At 41.0% G+C, this 21,857-nt stretch overlaps 1 protein-coding gene across 6 annotated transcripts in view; it reads left to right on the forward strand.

Moving 5' to 3' along the window:
• The first annotated feature begins 15,626 nt into the window (after positions 1-15,626).
• ERAP1 (endoplasmic reticulum aminopeptidase 1) overlaps positions 15,627-21,857 on the forward strand; it is a 34,334-nt gene continuing 28,103 nt past the window's right edge. The window contains exons 1-2 of one of the 6 annotated variants that reach the window (XM_087958139.1): positions 15,627-16,062; positions 17,593-18,133. In XM_087958139.1, the coding sequence (XP_087814265.1) occupies positions 17,631-18,133 (503 nt within the window). In that variant the 5' untranslated portion in view covers positions 15,627-16,062; positions 17,593-17,630. Of the gene's footprint in view, positions 16,535-17,592; positions 18,134-21,857 lie in introns of all 6 variants that reach the window. The other 5 variants (XM_087958140.1, XM_087958142.1, XM_087958137.1 and 2 more) reach the window with 5 other exon arrangements.

The raw sequence follows: 21,857 nt of genomic DNA on the forward strand, positions 1-21,857 counted from the left end.
CAAAATAGCAAAAGGCAATTTTACATGGAATAGCAAGCATCCTGTGATAATACCTTTAATATTAATTAATAAGCAATAATAGTTGCCTACCCCAGATTCTTGAGAAATACTTGAACAAAATGAACAAAAATGCCAAATCCAATCTAAACATCTGGCTGACTATGACCAACTATAATAATAATAATATGTCTGCACTGCCACATTAAGGGAAGCTTGCTCATTCTTTCTATCATTGTTTCCCTTCTATGTGAAATCAGTGCACAGAAGTGCACAGAACAATAAAATAGACATTGAGTGTCTAATGGTGTCCTATTTTTGCAAAGGACTTTGTATTCTTATCTTATCTCTTTGTAATCTTTGTATTCTTATCTTATCTCTTATCTTTGTGAACCCTGTTATGCCCATTTGCATGACAGGATTGGTCAGGGAAAATAAATTTAGCCCTCAATTAAGCCGTAAGATAGGTTTAGTTGCTTCCATGACAACGTAATTCTCTGTAATCTAATTAAGCAAAGATAGTTAAATTTCCAGATATAGGAATTCTTGTATCATTTTATGTATCCTTTTATGGCTTAAATGAAGCAGAAACTACCAGACATTTGATGCATTGTGTCTTCTAGTTCAGGGGTCGCCAACCTTTTGGACCTCAGGGACCACCAAACTCACCATTTTAAATCCCGGGGACCACTAATATGAATTTTGACTGATGGTGGCTTGCTGATGTTGGTGGGATAGAGAGAGAGAGAAATCTGATCTAACCTCTCTCTCTTCCTCTCCCCGCCCACCCCGCTCTCTCTCTCACACACACACATATAGAGGCAGGGGTGGGATTCAAATTTCTTAACAACCGGTTCTGTAGACGTGGCCTAATTTGTGTTTGTGGCTTGGTGGTCATGTGACTGGCTGGGCATGGCTTGCATGCAAATATTATAAATATTTGTGTAAATATTGATTATTTTTTTATAAAAAAGAGCAACTTTTACCCAAAATCAGGCAAAGCAGGCAGGCAGATTGAGTTGCTCACAGAATATCAGATTCATTCAGAGATCTGTGTTTCTGCCATTGGCTAGTTGAGTCTGTCACATAAAATTTGCTAGCAAGCAAACTCACAAAATTAACTCACAACACACCATGTATGTAAATATTGATTTTTGTATATAAAAAAGAGCAACTTTTACCTAAAATCAGGCAAAGCAGGCAGGCAGATTGAGTTGCTCACAGAATCACAGATTCACTTAGGGATCTATGATTCTGCTATTGACTACCTGCACTGAATAACAGAAGCTTCAGTCCTAAGAAAGGTTAGCTAGAAAGCAAGAAATCCAATGATTTCCTGCTTTCTAGATAATCTAAATCTCCTGGCACAGCAGAACAGCTGATGGTCAGGGGGGAGGGAAAGAAAAATAGCAATTTAGCAGGCAAATTTGCCAGGTAAGGAGTGAGTGGGCAGGGAGGGTTCCCATGGGCCATGTGGGCGTCACAGCCTTGTGTTCCCATGCAGCCTGGATTAATTGCTTTGGGGGGGTGCTCTGGGGGGTGACATTTCTCTGCAGACCACCAAAATTTTCTCGCGGACCACCAGTGGGTCGCAGCCACCGGTTGGTGACCACTGTTCTAGTCAATCCTGAATCCTGGAACTGCCTAGATAAGTTTCTGCAGCTTTCCTGGCAAAATTTGAGAACTGGCTTGTCATTGCCTCCTTCCTAAGACTGAAAGAAAATGACTGATCCAGCTGGCTTTGGTCCTAAGGCAGAATTAGAATTCATGGTCTCCTGGTTTCCAACTGGATGCCTTAACCACTGCATCAAACTGGATCTTGCTAGATAAATGCAGTACGTTGACTGCATATAAACATGAAAGCATTTAACTCAGTTGATTGTCCTTTGTAAACATTAAGATATTCCTCTTTATAGACATTGCAACTTAAACCTGCCTTTTCCACAGTCCACTTTTTCCACAATTCTCCTATCAATCGCAATTGGTTATTTAGATAATTAGTATTCCTCCTTATAAAATCCTGCTTTATTGTCCTACCATCATTTTCAATCTGGGGTGTCAAACTGGCAGCCTGCAAACTCGATTTGTCATGTGCGCCTGCTCCACCCCAGCTCCGCGAAGGGGAAAAACATCACAATGATATGTGACAGCAACATGACATGGTGAGTTTGACACCTGTGGACTCGAAGGACCAAGAATCAGTCCTCTTTCCTTCTCATTCAGATCAACAGGAAAGGGATAAGTTCCATCCCTCTATCATGGTAGCTAACCACTTCTTCCAGATTTAAAGTGGTGGGGATAGGTGAAGGTTCTCTCTATTGTCGGTCAGTCTCCAAAAGCCCTCTCCTCTTTGTCCAAAGCCAACACGACCCTTAGGATTGCAAAACTCTCCCTCTCTTCTTCCAGCAATGAAGTGTCTTTCAGTGCAGAAATGTTAGGGGCAATGGGATAGCCTATTCTTGTATCTCCCCTCATCAGTTACTCCCTTCCCAGCCTCCCTCTTCAGGCTGCCTTTGTATAATCTAGTTCCGTAATGGCAAACCTATGGCATGCATGCCAGAAGTTGCCTGCAGAGCCATCTCTCTGGGCATACCAGCCATCGCCTGTTGCTCTTCCAGGTTCCAGAATAGAATAGAATAGAATAGAATTCTTTATTGGCCAAATGTGATTGGACACACATGGAATTTGTCTTGTTGCAAATACTCTCAATATACAAAAAAGAAAAGATACATTTATCAAGAGTCAAGAATCATAAGGTACAACACTTAATGGTAGTCATAGGGTACAATAAGCAATCAAATCATACTAGAAAACAGTCAATATAAATCATAAGGATACAAGCAACAAAGTTACAGTCATACAGTCACAAGTGGGAGGGGAAAGGTGATAAGGAGTGATGAGAAGATTAACAGTAATAGTAGTGCAGACTTTGTAATAGCTGAACAGTGTTGAGGGAATTATTTGTTTAGCAGAGTGATGGCTTTCAGGAAAAAACTGTTCTTGTGTGTAGTTGTTCTGGTGTGCAGTGTTCTACAGCGTCATTTTGAAGGAAGGAGTTGAAACACTTTATGTCCAGAATGTGAGGGGTCTGTAAATATTTTCACAGCCCTCTTTTTGACCCGTGTAGTATACGGGTCCTCGATTGAAGGCAGGTTGGTAGCAATTGTTTTTTTCTGCAGCCCTAAATATCCTCTGAAGTCTGTGTCTGTCCTATGGGTTGCAGAACCAAACCAGACACTTATAGAGGTGCAGATGATAGATTCAATAATTCCTCTGTAGAACTATATCAGCAGCTCCTTAGGCAGTTTGAGCTTTCTGAGTTGGCACAGAAAGAACATTCTTTGTTGTGCTTTTTTGATTATGTTTTTGATGTTAGGTGTCCATTTTAGATCATGTGATATAGTAGAACCTAGAAATTTGAAGGTCTCTACTGTTGATACTGTGTTATCTAGTATTGTAAGAGGTGATAGTATGGGAGGGTTTTTTCTAAAGTCTACCACTATTTCTATGGGTTTGGATGTGTTCGGTTCCAGATTGTTCCGGTTACACCATGAGGCAAGTTGTGTAACCTCCTGTCTGTACGCAGATTCGTCATTGTCTTGAATGAGACCAATCAATGTTGTGTCATCAGCAAACTTCAACTTTGCATGCATTCAGCCGGCCAGCTGGTGTTTGCACACATGGGAATGCTGGAAACCAGAAGAGTAGCTCCCCGGCACGCATACCACACTCGGTGCCGAAAAGGTTCACCACACTGGTCTAGTTGGTCTTGAAGGTTGAGCTTTCTGAATCTCTGGAATGAAACAAAAGATTTCTGAGACAAATAAAGTTCAGTGGACAAAGTGAGGATGGTAGTTATTTGATTGATTGATTGTGTGTCATCAAGTCAGTGTCAAATCTTAGCAACCACATAAATTGTCCATGAATGGAAGTCTAGGTTGCTTCAAAGGATGATGACTGAGTTAAAAGCATTAACATAATTGTAAGTAAACTCTATTATGAGTAAAAGATCTGTCAAGTAAACATGCTCTCTCTTGTAATTTCATAAATGCAATCTGGGGATGTTCCACAATACAGAGAAGTTGGTGGGATGCAGTCAGTGGGATGTCAGTTGTCCACCCTTTTTCTAGGATAACAAACAAAACAGCAGAGATTATCTTTACAGAAAAATGCTAGGAGAAAATGAACAAGGAACCCCATAGTATGAATAAATCTTTTTGAAGGGGATCTAAGCCCCTATACTTAAAAGGAAAACTATTTTATCTGTGAGAGGAAATATTGCATAGCAACCATGAGCATAAAAAGAGCATGCTGATGTCCTTCATAGTACTCTTACTTCTACTTCTCCATTATGTTCTAAATGTGCAACATGCACAGGAGTTTATTTTTAAATGTTCGTATGAAATGTGAAACTCACATCCCCACTTACATGTGTGCACCTGGACCTAGTTAACTTACTGGGTCTCTTTGGTCTGTTTGTTGCTGTTAAAATGCTTTTTAAGAGGTTTATGTGGTATTATTTTTAAAGTTCTCTTATCTCTTTGTTGCCTCAGTCATGGTTAAAATGCCTTGATTTATGTGTTTGATAAATATTAGATTTTGGAATGGGATCATATCTGCAGTATTGAAAGGGCAGTCTTTTTGCTGGCAGCTTTGACCATCTGTTCAGAAGTGTTACACAGAGTAAATGCAGAACCCATGCTTCCCTCCACTTTCCTAATAGCTAAGTGGCACTATCGGATATGACAGCACAAACCATCTGTCAGGCATCTGTGCACATGCTGTTTCTTATGTTCAACATGCTGTTGCACATAGGAATCCCAATTCCAGGATTCAAATATATTCAGATATGTATTTGTATGAATGGATATATGGATGTATAATCAAGTCCCATTAAATGCAATATAATTTATTTTCTGATTTGTATAGCCACCTTTTCTAATCTGGTGTCCTCTAGAAGGATTGGGATTGTAGTCTAAAAGATGGTTTATGAAGGAAAATATGGGAATGATTATTTGAATATATCTTTAGGTTACCAAATAAGGGAAAGGATATTTCAGAAAGCAGCCTTCCAATGAAATCTTATCCATTCTGACTCAGAAGTTAGTCTCATTGTTTACAGTACAGTAGAACCTATTCCCATGTATAAAGTACCACATGTAACACTGTATTAGTTACTTGAAATAAGCCATCAGCACACTGAAAGCAGTTTAAAATTTCAAAATAAAAACATCTGAGTTTTCTATAATATAATTATCTCAGTGGTAATTCTATTTTCCTAAAGACACAGACTTGTTTTATTGAAGCTAAAACAAATCTGTAGAAATACATCAGAAATTTTATTTATATTTTTTAAATGTTTAATGAAAATAACAATAAGAAAAAGTAAAAAGAGTTGGTACATCCCTATGACAGGAATTACAATAACATTTATAGGAATGGTACTGTTTCACCACAAACATCAAAGTTGCACTTTGGTCAGCAAATATTATAAGCATCTAAATATAGATTTTATCATTTCCTTCTTTTCCTTAAAGCTGCTCAAATATGTTTTTATTAAGGTTGGGGTCAAGTCAGTGGTAACTTGTAGGTACAGCCAGAAAATTTTACTTCAGAGGCAGCTCCAAATCCCACTATTTTTGCTGGGGAAAAAGATATTTAATGCATTGTGTTGAACCCAGAGGTGATATTCAGCAGGTTCTGACCAGTTCTAGAGAACCAGTAGCAGAAATTTTGAGTAGTTCAGAGAACTGGCAAATACCACCTCTGACTGGAGATTTTACAGTATCTTTCCCCTGCCACACCCACCAAGCCACAGAACCGGTAGTAAAAAAATTTGAATCCCACCACTGGTTAAACCAATCAGCTCTCTGCATGAAAGAGAATCTTTGGAAATCTAAGAACCAAATCAGCTACCATTGCATTTTTCTGGAAGTTTCCAGGTTTCAGTACTTATTAGACAATTTTCCTGAAAAGAAAATATTGGAGGTAGTTTTTTTTTTTTCTGATTTAAATAGGCATTAAGCTTTGTAAGATATTTTCAATATAGTCATGATAGGAACATCTGAGAGATAGTATTCCATTCAGAATAATTGACATGGACATAATATATAGAAGTAAAATTGGCACTTAATATTGTATATCACAAAGAAGCGGTCCTAGTGTAGACTGTTATTTTGCATTTAACATTTATGTTCATTTTATAACTAATTTCTTAAAACATTAATTTTTCTGACATAATCTTGGTCTACCATTACTCCCATGAATGTTGAAAATTATATGATATTAATAAGATACTGACATGAGCAGCCAAAATAAAAGCTATTAGACAATAATTTCTTTCCTCGTGTTATTTAACTCACTGTTGATTGCAGATGTTTAAAAAAAAATAGGATCTGCTTATATCTTAAACCACATAAAAATATTGACAAACCTGTAACTTTTCAGACTTTTCTTTCTTTAGTTAGTTTTCATGCATCATTTCACCATGTAAATATACTAGATATCAGTCACCTTTTCAGATGGTAAGCTCTGTGCAATTTTGTGGTTAGAATGCAGTACTGCAAGCTACTTCTGCAGCCCAGCTGCCTACAATTTGGCAGTTTAAATCCCACCAGGCTCAAGGTTGACTCAGCCTTCCATCCTTCCGAGTTGGGTAAAATGAGGACCCAAATTGTTGGGGGCAATATGCTGACTGTAAACCACTTAGAGAGGGCTCTAAAGCACTATAAAGTGGTATATAAGTAAGTGCTATTGCTATTAGATCTATTAGATTTTGATTGTTTTTAAACTTTTTTTAAATCAGTAACCTTGTAAATATTATAAAATTCTCAATGTTCATAGGAGTAATTGTAGATTAAGATTACTATAGAAAAACTGTCTTTAAAATTAGTCATAAAATGAACATAAATGTTAAATGGAACAGCCGACAGGGAGTGGAGGTGTGGCTCCGGAGGTTGTGGAGGAGGGCAGAGGCAGAGGCCGGCTGGGCAGTCAGAGGAAGAACCAGGCCCATCCCCATTTCATCCTTGGACACGCATGGAGGAACGGAGAAGGAAACAACTTGGCTTATAAGAGAGGAAGCGGCCATGATCCCCCTCATTGGTGGCAGCTGGGGAGAATAATATATAAGAGAGATGGTTAAAACACAGTGCTGCCAGAAGCAAAGCATGTTTTATTTTGGGCTGAAGTTATCTTGGTTGGCATCTTTCCAACAGACTGTGCCTTGTTATCTCCTTTAATTTGGTAATTACTTATCCTGGTCTGTTGTGGAAATTTCTTCATTGTAGTTTGTTTGGTTTTTTATTTCCGCACATCAGCTCATTAAGTTCGGACTGTATTGCTTTCTTTTGAAGACTTTTTTTGAGTAAGTTTTATCTCCAACTGAGAATTATTGAACAGTGGGGCCAAGTTGGAGGCATTAAAGGACATTTACGTTTTGGATTTTGTTACATTTGTGTTACACTCCAGGTCATCACAGAGAGCTTCTTTGTGGTATACAATGTTAAGTCACAAAACACTAACTTTATTATTATTATTATTATTATTATTATTATTATTATTATTATTATTATTATTATTATTAGTTTTATTTTATTTTGTCAAGAGATTATAAGATAACAGGTATAAGTGCCACAGCATTTGGCGCAGCCACGCGCGGCCAGCCAGGGCTCCTCCCTGCAACCGGAGCCTGGCAGATACACTCGGCTTCAGGCGCTCCTGTCGCCGCCTTCCTGGGCATCGTTCGAAGGCAAAGCCTATTCTTTTAAAAACAACATCCTACTACCGGTACAACAAAGCCTCCTCTGCCCGAGAGGGCAGTCCAATCCCACGTGGGGAGGCGAATCTCCCGGGGCCGCAGCGCAGGATCGGCCCACCCTGGGAGAAGCACCCAGCCACCATCCCTGCCTGGTGCCAGGCAGAGCACGAAAAGCTTCGCCTGGGGCGCCCAGCGCAGCTGACAGGCGGACCCTCCTGCCCAGTGGCGGAGCTCTCACCAAGGCAGCGAGCACCTCCCCCCTGGGCCCTCCGCTCATCCCGCAACGGTTGCGCCGGAGCCGGGCGGGCTGGGCAGAGCTGGGAAAGCAAGCTGCGGGAGCGCGCCCAACTACCAAGCGAAAGAGCTGGGCTGACCCAAGCTTGGCTTCCCAAGTCCCTCCAGCCTGAACCGGAAGGGACCACCGGAAGAGGCCATTCGAAGCAGTGATAGCGCCCACCCATCCGCAGACAGGGAGGTGAGGTGACGGCAGTACTGCTTTGCTGGCTGGCGGGTCCGGCGGAAAGAGCCCGAAGCCACCCGTCCTTTCCACCCCTTGCCCAGCCCGTCCCCATTCCCGTGTATCTCCAAACGCACCGGCATCTCCAAATGCTGCAGCAGCATGGGCATCGGGCAGAGGTGCTCACTCGGGGGGCTCAGCTCGGATGAGGACGCGGCACAGGCTGTCACCTGGCCTCCCTGTCCACGGATGTGTGGGCACTATCACTGTCTCGGGTGGCCTTTCTCGGTGGCCCCTTCGGGTTCGGACTGGAGGGACTTGGGAAGGAAGCCAAGCTCGGGTCGGCCCGGCTCTTTTGCTTGGCAGGCAGGCACGCACCCACAGCTCGCTTTCCCAGCTCTGCCCAGCCTGCCCGGCTCCGGTGCAGCCCTGGTGGGATGAGCGGAGGGCCTGGCGGGGAGGCGCTCGCTGCCTTGGCGAGAGCTCCGCCACCAGGCAGGAGGGCCTGCCTGTCAGCTGTGCTGGGCGCCCCAGGCGAAGCTCTTCACGCTTTGCCCGGCGCCAGGCAGGAATGGCAGCTGGGCGCTTCTCCCGGGGTGGGCCGATCCTGCACTGCGGCCACGGGACATTCGCCTCCCCATGTGGGGTTGGGCTGCCCTCTTGTTGTACCGGTAGTAGGGCGTCATTTTTAAAAGAATATGCTTTGCCTTCGAACAATGCCCAGGAAGGCGGCGACAGGAGTGCCTGAAGCCGAGTATCTCCGCTGGGTGGGTGTTTTTCTATCTCTATGGCTTCTCTGATTATTCTGTTGTTGAAGTGTTCAGTTTTGGTGATAGTTCTGGTATTTTTAAAGTCAATCTCATGTCCTGTGGCTTTGAGCTGTTGGACCAGGGAAGAGGTCGGTTCTTCTTTTTTGATTGAGTTCTTATGTTCTTCAACGTGTGCACTTATTCTTCTGTTAGTTTGTCCAATGTATGTGGTGGGACAGGCGGTGCAAGAGATTTCGTATACTCCTTGGTTTTCTAACTCGATTTTGTCTTTAGGGTTTCTTAGGATGGTGGATATTTTTCTGTTTGTGCAGAATGCTGTTTTAATGTTGTGTTTTTGGAGGATCTTGCTGATTTTGTCTGTAGTGCCTTATATATATGGGAGGAGGGCTTTGCCGTTCTCTTGTTCTCTGTCTTGGATTTTGGTTGGGGTTTCTTTTTGGATTAGGTGGGTACTTCAACAACAGAATAATCAGAGAAGCCATAGAGATAGAAAAATGCCCACACAGCATGAATAAAAGAGATGACACCTCCCGCTTACCAGCCATTTAGAAACCCGCCCTCATGAACAGACGAGTACCTAACATGATGAATGACACCAGACCCACACCCACGAGGGCCACACAAGATGCCACCACCACACTTCCACGTAAAAAGCAGACTCACACCCACACAGAAGATGAGACACGACCACAGACCAGAAGCCGCACTGCAGCTGCATCACTACCCACTTCAAACCCCTCTGAGCCATACATGAAGCGAACTGACCCCCACCATGAAGATGCAGCACGACCACGAACTCGAAGCCAAACAGCAAGATCACAGCTCACCAGCTCAAATCCCCCAGTAACTAAGACCAACCTGAGCACAACCAAGCCCCCACCTGAACAGAACACACCTCCAGCCAATCAGAACATGGCCAACCCCCAACCAATCAGAACACAGCCAAACCCCAACCAATGAGAACACACCCCCACCCAATCAGAACACAGCCAAGCCCCCACCCAATCAAGTCACACCCCCACTAGCAGTTAAAAGGAAGAAGCAGCTGCAAGCTCACATCACTCTGAGAAGCACAGAGCTGAAGACAGAAGCCTGAAGATGATGAATGAGACTTCATCGAAACGTTGCCTAGATACTTCCAATCTTACGCGGGAGAAAACCCGAATAACCAAAGATCCACACACACATATATATATATATATATATATATATATATATATATATATATATATATATATATATATATATATATATATATATTTTGTTTCTTAAGTTTTCGCGGTACTTACATGTATGGCCTTGGCTTTGTTGGAGTATTTTCCCACGTCATTGTAGTTGTTCTTTTTAAAGTTAGCAACGTTTCAGCAGAATCTCATCTGCCATCATCAGGCTTCTGTATTGTGTCCGTCTGTGAGTCAGACTTTGACTCACAGACGGACACAATACAGAAGCCTGATGATGGCAGATGAGATTCTGCTGAAACGTGCTACAACTTTAAAAGAACAACTACAATGACGTGGAAAATACCGAACAAACCGAAGCTCTCTAATACATACATACATACATACATACATACATACATACGTATATATATAGTTTTTTATATATATATAGTTTTATATATATATAGTTTTATATATATATATGGTTATATAACTTCGTTAGAATAAACAGGGTGGTACATGCAGTTGTTATGTTGCAAATTCCCAAAATAAGCCTAGGGATGGAGAAATGGGGGAATATCTGGTTCATAGACCTACTCCAATCTAAACCTTCAGAATTCAACTAACAGTATTTCTTCAGTGATATATTCAAGAGATGGATGGTGATGCCTCAGAGTATATTACCAAAATGGAGAATTACTTAGGAATATAGAAAATGTCATTCCTTTCAATAATAGTCCATTAAAAAGATTGTCTATTTGAATCAAAACCACAGATGAATCATTGACACAGGAACAGTATATTTATTCATGCAGACAAGTGTAAAATCATACATTTTTATTAGTTCCATAAGTTAATCACATTTAACTCCCACAAAGGCATTATTGAACCTTCCAAATATGCTCTAGCAAGAGGTGAAAGTATTTATATCATTACTAAAGTCCAAATGGTTCTATTCTTTTTAAGTTCAGAGTGTACTGAATCTCTTCATTCCTTCGGAAAAATCACAATTACTTTCAAGTAGTCACAGACAACTCCCAGATGAACAGTTTTTATGAACTCTGAACTGACTTTGCATTCTTCTCTGGAAAAGATTAATTTCAGGTAATTGACAAGACCACAGCATAAAACCATTTCAGAATAATAATGTTTAATGATGCCCTAGTGTTTGAATGATCCCTTTTGAAATTCATGAATGTTGTGACCTTCTCACTTCAGGAAATAGTTCTGTGGAAAATAAACTTTCATCTCTGTACTTCACTGTACATATCCTAAATGAAAACCAGCCATACAGAGAACATGACAATATTCATAAACTTTCTGTTGAACTCTCATCTTGGCATCTCAGAGATATATACTCTGTATAAGTGAAGAAAATAAAGATTTTCTTGAAATGCCAGGAAATGTTTTTTATCCCCCTCTAATTTTTATGTGACAATTTGTCCTGTGAAAATATGGAGCGTTAATACATTTACATGCAAATTGTATTTTATTCATGACAGTAATGCCAAGCCACCACACATGACTTAGTTGTAGATGCAATTTCATCATCCTATTCTTCCTTTTAAATGTGCTATTCTTGATGAAGACTATTGGCAATCTTTTATAATGCACATTTTACGATTAAGTTGAATTAAAACTGCTTCTGAAATAAATGGGGTTTAAAAACTTTTACAGCACATTCCTTATAATCAAACCTATTGAAATCTACCGTGTTTCTCACATAATAAGGCCGGGCCTTATTTTTTTTTGAGCCCCGAAAAAACGGCTAGGCCGTCTTTTCGGGGGGTGACTTAATTCCCCCCCTTGCATCCTCGCCACCAGCCGCTCCTAACGGGCGATCATGGCCAAGCACAGAGAGCTCCCTACTCCCACCTTTGCTGCAGACACCTTTGGCACCCGCCGCTGTTGCTTTCCCTTCTGCCCATTCCGCTGCCACGTTTGGAGCTGCCGCTTCCGTGTTTGGAGTGCCGCCGCCATTTGGAGCTCCAAATGCGGAAGTGGCAGCTCCAAACATGACGGCGGGCGATCTTTTTATTTTGGTCCGCGCGAAGTTCAAAGCAAGCAAGAGAGGGAGACTGCGATGCCTCCATCCGAGATGGCAACTTCACTAGTGGATCACAACGTGGCTGGAAGCCCGAATCGGCGGGATATGATGGCGATCTTTTTGGAGCGAGAGGAAAGGGAGAGAAGAGTTGCGAGGCGTAATTTGCAGGAGGAAGTGGGTGTACCCCACGGCAGGGAGCCCAAGGAAGAAGGGCTGGTAGGCAACGGAGAGCGTCCCGTAGCTCCGGAAGCAGCCTAGAGACACGCCGGGAAGAGGCGCAGATGCTGCCTTGTAGTCCCCAAGCCAACTGCGTGCGCCGCCTTTAGTTATGTGCGCTCCGCGCTTTGGGCATCTCCGTGTGATCGCGACCCTGTCCTTTCCACCTGGCGCCCTTGCTGCTTTCTGGCTCTTTAGCAACCGGCTTCGTGTTTGGAGCACTGCCGCTGTTTGGAGCTCCAATGGTGGCAGAAGCTTCCAAATGCGGAAGCTCCAAACATGATGGTGGGCGATCTTTTTATTTTGGTCCGCGCGAAGTTCAGAGCGAGCATGAGAGGGAGACCGCGATGCCTTGCTAAAGAGCCAGAAAGCAGCAAGGGCGCCAGGTGGAAAGGACAGGGTCGCGATCACATGGAGATGCCCAAAGCGCGGAGCGCACATAACTAAAGGCGGCGCACGCAGTTGGCTTGGGGACTACAAGGCAGCATCTGCGCCTCTTCCCGGCGCATCTCTAGGCTGCTTCCAGAGCTACGGGACGCTCTCCGTTGCCTACCAGCCCTTCTTCCTTGGGCTCCCTGCCGTGGGGTACACCCACTTCCTTCTGCAAATTACGCCTGCAACTCTTCTCTCCCTTTCCTCTCGCTCCAAAAAGATCGCCATCGTATCCCGCCGATTCGGGCTTCCAGCCACGCTGTGATCCACTAGTGAGGTTGCCATCTCGGATGGAGGCATCGCAGTCTCCCTCTCTTGCTCGCTTTGAACTTCGCGTGACCAAAATAAAGATCGCCCGCCGTCATGTTTGAGCTGCCACTTCCGCGCTTGGAGCTCCAAATGGCGGCGGCACTCCAAACACGGAAGCGGCAGCTCCAAACGTGGCAGCGGAATGGGCAGAAGGGAAAGCAACAGCGGCGGGTGCCAAAGGTGTCTGCAGCAAAGGTGGGAGTAGGGAGCTCTCTGTGCTTGGCCATGATCGCCTGCGTTAGGAGCGGCTGGTGGCGAGGAATTCGGCCCGCCGGGCGCTCCTAACAGCAAGTCTCCCGCCCTTCCCCTTATTTTGCATATTTTAAAATAGGCCTAAATTTGGGGGGAGGGGCTTAATTTGATTTTATGCCCAAAAAACATGCTGGGCCTTCCTATTGGTGGAGGCCGTATTGTTGGAGAAACACGGTATTACCAGAGTAAAAGATATTCCTGGAAGAGTAGCCACAGGATGAACATAAATTGTGTGTGTGTGTGTGGAGGGGGTGGTGGTGTTCAGATTAACATGTGGCATAATTTTATTTGCACAAAGCAGCTCTTTCATTATGGGTCTGTAAAGAGAACATACTAGTGTTTCCCAGACTAATAGTAAATATTAATTTTTGGTAGCAATTAGATTTTTTTGTGAAATATATAATTTGAATTACATGTAGCCATGAGTAGCAGTGTAGTTATGGGTACCTGTAAGTATTTTTCAATTGATGCTATTGTTTAACTTTTGAAAAGCAATAACACCAAATGATTAACTTGTGAAATACACTCTTCCAAATCAAATTAAACATTGAATATAAAAAGTTTTCTACTTTTATTTTATTTTACCGAAATATTTTCTTTTTAACTTCAGTGCTTGACTAAACCAAAGTAACAAAACAGCTACCCCTTGTGACAGTAACCATGAAGTTACTGGGCACTTGTTTTTTTTAATACTTTTTTATAAAGAAAACATTGCAAATAAACACAAAAAATACACTATTTAGGTATTTTAATATCTGCAAAAATAAACATGTGGGGGTTGTACATATATGAGTTTCTAACAATGAGTTCAAAATCCAACTATTGATTAAAGCTCCTATAATTCTTTTCTGATATTTAGTGATCTTCTGAAATGCCCCACCAGACAGTTTAAAAATAAACAAATAAATAAATAAATAAAGGAGAACATGTATGCCCACCACAACTTTTGATTTACCACCACCACCACTTAATCCTATCTTTGTTTTGTGAGTGGAAGGAAAGAGACTTAGGCTGTAAGCAACACTTCAAGATGCCACCCTACTGCTTTTCCCAAATGTGGAAATTACACCATATTTTTTTTAAATATCTTTATTAATTTTCCTCTTAGCCTTGGTCTGGTTCGGTTGCATATCCAGCCCATTTTATAAGTCGATCATTTTTTTGCTGGTTTTTTCTCTATACCAAGTTCAAACACATCCAGTTCTATTTTCTGCTAGTTTTCCTGCCCAGAGAGAGATGGGATAGAATTCTGTGCCACTTTACACAATTTTTTTTTCCAACATTCCGGTGGAGTGGACAAATAAAAAGTGTTTAATCCAATGACCGTCGTGCAGATGATGCTGAAAAGCTGATTAAGGTGTCTGAAAAGCAGGCCCTGTTTAAGGCAGTGTTTCTCAACTTTGAAAATGTGAGGAGATGCTGGTTGAGGACTTCTGAGAATTGAAATCCCCGTATCTTCAAGTGGCCAAGGTAGAGAAACATTAGTGTAATAAATGAAAACAAGGTGCTCCTAGGAGTCCCTTGGCAGTACTAAGGAGTAAGAAGATTCAACGGCAATGTTTCACTTGCCAACCTTGGCAACTTTAAGACTGGCAGACTTCAACTCCTAGAATTCCCCAGCCAGAAATTCTTGGAGTTGAAGTCCACCAGTCTTAAAGTTAAGTCCCAAATATGCTTTTTCAAGAGGCGGCTGGACTTTCTTGCTTTTTCTTTGAAGATGTTTTGCTTCTCATCCAAGAAGCGTCTTCAGCTCTGACAGGATAGTGGGGATAGACAGCTGATCATTTGCATCCTTGAAGCACTTGATTGGACTCCCATCTGTCAGAAATGGTGTAGGATCTCCTGCTTGGGCAGGGGGTTGGACCAGAAGACCTACAAGGTCCCTTCCAACTCTGATTATCTGTTATCTGTTTATGTGTGTCCTCAGGGTCGCCTGAGTAGTGCTCCTGGTTCCTGCAGTCTGCAATTTTTTTCTCTCCGGAAATCCATTCCTACTCTCACACCAATCAAAGGGTCTGGTAAAAGTCTATAAGAGATTCTCAGCCACCCAGGTCATGGTTGTCCCAAAGGTGCTTTTTCAAGAGGACTAAGACGTTTCACTTCTCATTCAAGAAGCTTCTTCAGACCCCTGCTTTGAAATCCAGCCGAGTAGGTCGCCTCAAGAGGCTGAGAGGGGCAAGCACCTTCCGCGCCAAGTTTCGCTTTCACTTTTCCTTGCCAAGCCAAGCGCAGGGTGCAAAGGAGCGGTGGCGACTGCTGTCTTGGTTCGAGCAGGTAAAATGGGGAGTTCCTATTAAAAGGTTTGTTGTATGTAGGCAGGAGAGGGAAATAACATTCGCGGAAGGGAAAGGAGAAAGGACGTCCGCTGTGAAGCCGAGGCCTAATTTCCCTCCCTCCTTGAACTATCACGTTTCAATATTGAAAGTGACGACTCCATTACGCATGTTCACTTTTGGAGCCTTTCAAGCTCTCCAAACTTGCTCTCGAGTCTTTCAGCGCCCTTTCGCTCTGCTGAGCCGACCCCGGAGTCTGAGGCATTTAAAGCAGGTAGTTCCCCAAATTGTGAGGCTTGGCCCGGCCGCCATGCGGTCCTCTTTACTCGATACGATTCCGGTACAATACAGGAACCGACGAAAAACGGGCAGTGGCTTCTGGTTAGTGTACGTAGACTTTTGCTATGGCGCTTCCCCCCCCCCCGCCCCCGCGATTGTGTTTCCGCAGCAAACCGAACTACTACCGAGTAGCTAACCGCAGTTTTTAGCTTACAAGTATCATATGGTGTGAATCCGAGCGGCATAATTCATTCTTCTTCGCGAGAAGCTAGAAAATTGGATCTGTGCATACATATATCGTGCAAACGCAATCCATTTGCGTCTGGGGAGTCTCTACCGAAGATCTCCTTTGGCTTACAGATAAACTTGCAAGGCGATATGAAAGAAGCCTTCATGTTTAAAGTTCAGTTAGAAATCAGGAAGATGAAATCAGATTATTGACTTAAAAATAGCAACAGGTAAGTTTAGGGAATTCACTGATTCGCTGGCACGAGAATACTTCACACCAGTGCTAATGTTATTTTGAAGGAAAGACGATTAAACAGATTAAAAAGAGATTGATACTTTTTGCACTGAGAAGGTACAGGATATCTTGAGTCAGGATGTTTTGGATCCTTTTTAGTTCTATCTGCTGTTTCTAAGCAGAGTATAGCCTCTTTCTTCATTATATTATATCGACCTCACCCCATTCCTAAGAGGTCTGTAAGGGGCATGCATAAGTGCACTATCGTGCCTACAGTCCATAATATTGTCCCCATTTATTCATACCTATTTCCTGTATTCTTACTCATGTTTATACTTATATCTATTATCTTGTAAGCGATTGACAAATCAAATAAATCAAATAAAAAATAAAATAAAATAAATTGAAACAATGGGAGATGGATGGTCCCAACTGCCAGATGGATTTGGTTAAACTGTAGCCACCATCTGATCATTGTGGCTTTATATCCAAATGGAGAGGCATACAGTGGGATATCAGTGGGCTCTGTACTCTTCAGAATCTGTATAAACATCTGTATAAATCTGTAAAATCTTGCCTCTGTAGCAGGATGTTTTGGGTCCCTTCTGGTGAGGAATTCCATTTGACAGGAGCTAGAAGATGACACTTTCTCTATAACCGGTATAGCCTTCCCATCAGCCATTTTAGTCTTCCAAAGAGCCCTTAAATGGTGGCTTTTTTTATTAAACTTGGGGATCATCCTGGCAGCAGGGAGGCCATGCATTGGCTGCACAACGTTCTAATTTTAATCCACTCACCCTCCAGTTTTTATGTATGTTTAATTATTGTTTTAAATTGTTTTTATAATTGTTGGTTTCATCATATGCCAACCAGAATAGCCTTGTGTAAGTTCAGTTGCCACATAACTTTGATAAATAAATGACTTGTCATTTACACGTTAACAAAAGTGAATAAGTATAGTTTGCCTTAATTATCCTTATTTTAATATTAAGGTGTCATTCTGGCAATCTATAGTTCACCAAATTATATACTCTTTAAGATAGCCTGCTTGATAGAAAAGAATATATAAAATAACGCCTTTGAAATTATTCCATATAAATGATAGTCAACATTTCATTAAAATATGTCTCAATTTATTAATGTTTATATTGTCTCAATTTATTTTTCTTTATTAGATTTCTAATTCTGGATCCCATAGTAACCTGAGATCGCAATGCTGCTTCCTGATCAAATTTTTATGTTGAAGAAGAGTAAAATGCTCTTATTGCTAAGCATCTTAAGTTTTCTATGTGAGACATCATATTCATTTGCTAGAGATGAAAGCAATCCTTTTCCTTGGGATAATATTAGACTTCCCAAAGATGTGGTTCCAATTCATTATGATCTTCTTATTCATCCAAATCTCACAACTCTATCTTTTACTGGATTGTCCAAAATAGAGATTTTAATAACCAATCAAACTAGTTCAATCATCCTTCACAGCAAATATATTCAGATAACCAAGACTACTATCCACAACACCAAGGACAGTGCTAATACAGCTAAAGGAATGATGGTTTTAGAACATCCACCATTTGAGCAGATAGCACTTATTTCTACTGAACCTCTACAAGTTGGGCAGAGTTACATTATTAGCATTGAGTACTCTGCCAATTTATCTGATAGTTTTCATGGTTTCTATAAAAGCACATATAGAACTCTTGCAGGGGAAATAAGGTAAGCCTCTATTATTTGAACATATAACTTTTATTTAGAATCATATAGAGTTTTTTCTTATTTTATATTTATTTAGAATCATATGAAGTTTTTTCTTATTTTATATTTACAAGTAGTCCTTGACTACGATAATTTTTTCAGCAATCATTTGAAGTTATGATGGTGGTTGCAAGTCCTTGAAGTTTTACCTGTCCCAGCACTCCTGTGATCATGTGATTGTGATCTGGGTACTTGGCAATCAGTTCACATTTATGGCTTCTTATAGCATCCCACAGTCATGCAATCACTATTTACAACCTTCACTGCTGGTTTCTCTAGAAAGTCAGTGGAGAAGCCAGCAGAGAAGGTCACAAATCACTGGGGTAAGTCTTTCCCACCTGTGAACTCCCCTTCTGCACTCATTTTGCACTGGCTACTTGCACACTCTTGCGCACCTTCCCTGACCTTTCCTGTACCTCTCCTGTACCAACTTGCACTTTAATCTCCCAGCCCTTGCTCACCCTCCCTAACCCACACTATGCCTCACACTTTTGTGCATCCTTCCCAATCCACCCTCACCTAACTCAAATCCTGTGTGCTCAGCCTATATCATACATCTCGCATACTGAAATCCACAATGTACCTCTGACACAATCTCTTGCTGCTTCATACACCTGATCTTCTCCCTACCTTATGCACCTCCATTCACCCATTTGCACCTTCACAAATCTTTCTGAACTTCCTTGCACCCTCATACCTCCTCCTCAACATACGCTGTTACTTTTGCATACCTCACACAACCTCCCTGACCCTCCCCTGCAGTCCTGCCACTCTTGATCCCTCCCACATTTGGTAGCAGCCACATATGCAGGGGTGGGCTTCAAATTTTTTAGCAAAGGGCTCTCTGCCCTAATGACTTGGTGGGTTGGCGTGGGTGGGTGGTCATGTGACTGGGTGGATGTGGCCAACTCAACGTCTCTTCTTTACCCTAATTACTCAAAAAAAGATAATATACCAAAAATTGTTTATTATTTTGTGCATTTAATACTTAAATAAAAGACTGGGTGAAATCAGGCTTAAGAGAAGTGACTGTGAGAGGGATCTTGGAGTCTTAGTGGAGTTTCTGATGAGTTATTCTTATTATTTGGGAATTAATTCTTATTATTTGGGAATTAATCCCCTCAGAGGCAGGGCAGGGACTTTCTAGTGGCTAAGTTATCTGATTTTCTCAATGTCTCTCCCTTGGCAAGTGCTTTATCTAGCTTGCAACACTTTTATGAGGTGTGAAATGCTCTTGGCTGAACACCCAGAAAGGAAAAAAGCCGAAAAGGTGTCCATTTGTTATTCTAGTGTAGCTGCTTGTCTTTCTGAGGTTATTGGGGGCTTGCTGAGCCCCGCAGAGTCTTAGCTAGGGGATTACCCGAGCCCCTGAGAGCCCCCAGCAGCCCCCCCCCCCGCCGCGATATACCTTCTGGTCTGGGACCTACCATTTGCTACTACCTTCTTCATTGGCTTTGATTGTGTGAAACTGGCAGAAAATTGCCTCATCTAGTGTCCATAGAATTTGGTTAATTAAGACAACTGGGGCTGCAGGGATTGCTAATACTAAACAATGCAGATGAACTTTACAATCGTATTGCTTTGTGACAGAACTTCTGGTCTCAAATGTTGTAAGTCAACTGCTATATGTTTTTCTGACTGTATTTATTTTTCATAGTGAATGACCGAGAGAACTCTTTCACTTTTCTGACTACAGAAAATATCACACATTATGGTATAAATCTGGTTGAATCAGTTAGTTTAGCACTTTTAATAAAAACAACATCCTTAGAAATGTATTTGTTCTGTTTGAAAGTTTGGTGGACAATATGGGGATAGGTTTTCTACGAAAAAGAACATTCTATTTGAACATGTATAATTTTTGCTCTCATTTATTTGGCTTTTATACTAAAAGTTTTATTTTACTTGCGAGGAAAGCAGTATTTATAAATGTCAAAGGTAACTGAAATTAGATAACGTACAGTATGTAAATATTGTGCATTTTAGTAATTTTACATACATCATTTAAATTAATGTATTTTATGTAGTGTATATAAAATGTGCCTAAATATGTAGACTTTATGTGATATATGTAAATTGCATAAACTCAGATTTCATCTTTTGCATTTAAAGTCAACTGAGTGGTGATTTGTAAAATCCAGGTTTTGTATCTTTTAGGAATTCTTACAATGCTATCATTGGTAAAATGTGTTTAATATATTACATGCAGTTAGAAAAGTATTAATTCATTAAAAAGCAGCAAAAATGTTTTTTTTTAATTATGGAAAAATGGAGAGGAAAAAATATGCTAATTTGCATGGGGCTCATGAAGAATCACTAAACCTTGGAATTAGTTAGCACTTTAAAGGCCTTCCCACCACCTTTTTAACATTATTAATTTTATCTTTGTTTTAATTGCCTCCTAGTAAAATATAATATTTATACAGTTTTTATGTTTTCATTGTACGCCACCAAGGGCCTCTCCATGAGTGAAATGGATGGGTATATATATTTTCTTGAAATCAAGAAAAATTAATAGGGTCATCAAAATAATAGTGTCAGACTCTGACCTGAATCTGGATTGAAACTGATCTTGTTGATTTAATCCAACCAGCCTAAAATTCAGTCAACATATATTCTTAAATTTTTTGCTCCAGAGGAAAATATTTGTAGGTGGGTTGTTACAATTTGCCAGTTTCAATTAGGATTTTTAAAGAAGAGATCTCACAGTACTTCTTTTAATGCTTTAAACAAAGCCTGTGTAACTTCCTGAATCCATCTAATCTAACTTAATATGAAACCCAGATGGTCAGAGGCTAAGGGTAATGATGGCTGTGTAATATCTCAATCATTTTCATTATCCTTAAGTTAAAACAACTGTAAACTAATTCCCCAAATAGATGATGTTTTAGATAACTTTTGAAAACTCCTAGGGAATTTTCCTGTCTAGTACACATGCTTCAGAAGGTTCTAATAAATATTTTCCAAGGTCTAAATATAATACTTCCTATATTATAATAAGGCAATACAATATATTTAGCTTAATGTTTCAATTATAACAGTGGTAACTGGTGGTAAACTTATTCTGGTAGAGAGTTCATTCTTCATCCTTCATCTTAATGCTAGTTCATAAAGAAGGGGTATATGCCATATTCTAGAATTGGTTATTTATTTTCATGCATTTCTTTTCCCTCTCAAAATGAATCTTTGGGATATCTTTCACGATGGAATCCATTAAAAAAACCAAATCCATTATTAAACAGGCAATCTGAGAGAACCTTTCAAGTTGTAAATTCTAGAAAAGCAGTTGTGATACAGATTAATCTTCTGTACGGTAGTCCTTGACTTACAACAGTTCATTCAGTGACAGTTCAAAGTTACAATCACACTGAAAAAAGTGACTTATGAACATTTTTCATACTTATGACTGTTGAAGCATCCCCATGGTCATGTGATCAAAATTCAGCTGCTTGGCAACTGGTTCATACTTACGACCGACCATTGCTGTGTCTCAAGGTCATGCGATCATTTTGTAACCTTCTGACAAGCAAAGTCAGTGGGGAAGGCAGGTTCACTTAACAATTGTGTCACTAACTTAACAACTGCAGTCATTCACTTAACAACTGGAACAAGAAAGGTCATAAAATGGGGCAAAACTCACTTTAAAATGTCTTACTTAACTACATAAATTTTGTGGACTAGTAAA

The sequence above is a fragment of the Notechis scutatus genome, chromosome 2, assembly GCF_049901735.1.
Source record: "Notechis scutatus isolate UNSWTSFEM ecotype Mainland chromosome 2, rNotScu1.2, whole genome shotgun sequence".
Classification (NCBI taxonomy): Eukaryota; Metazoa; Chordata; class Lepidosauria; order Squamata; family Elapidae; genus Notechis; species Notechis scutatus.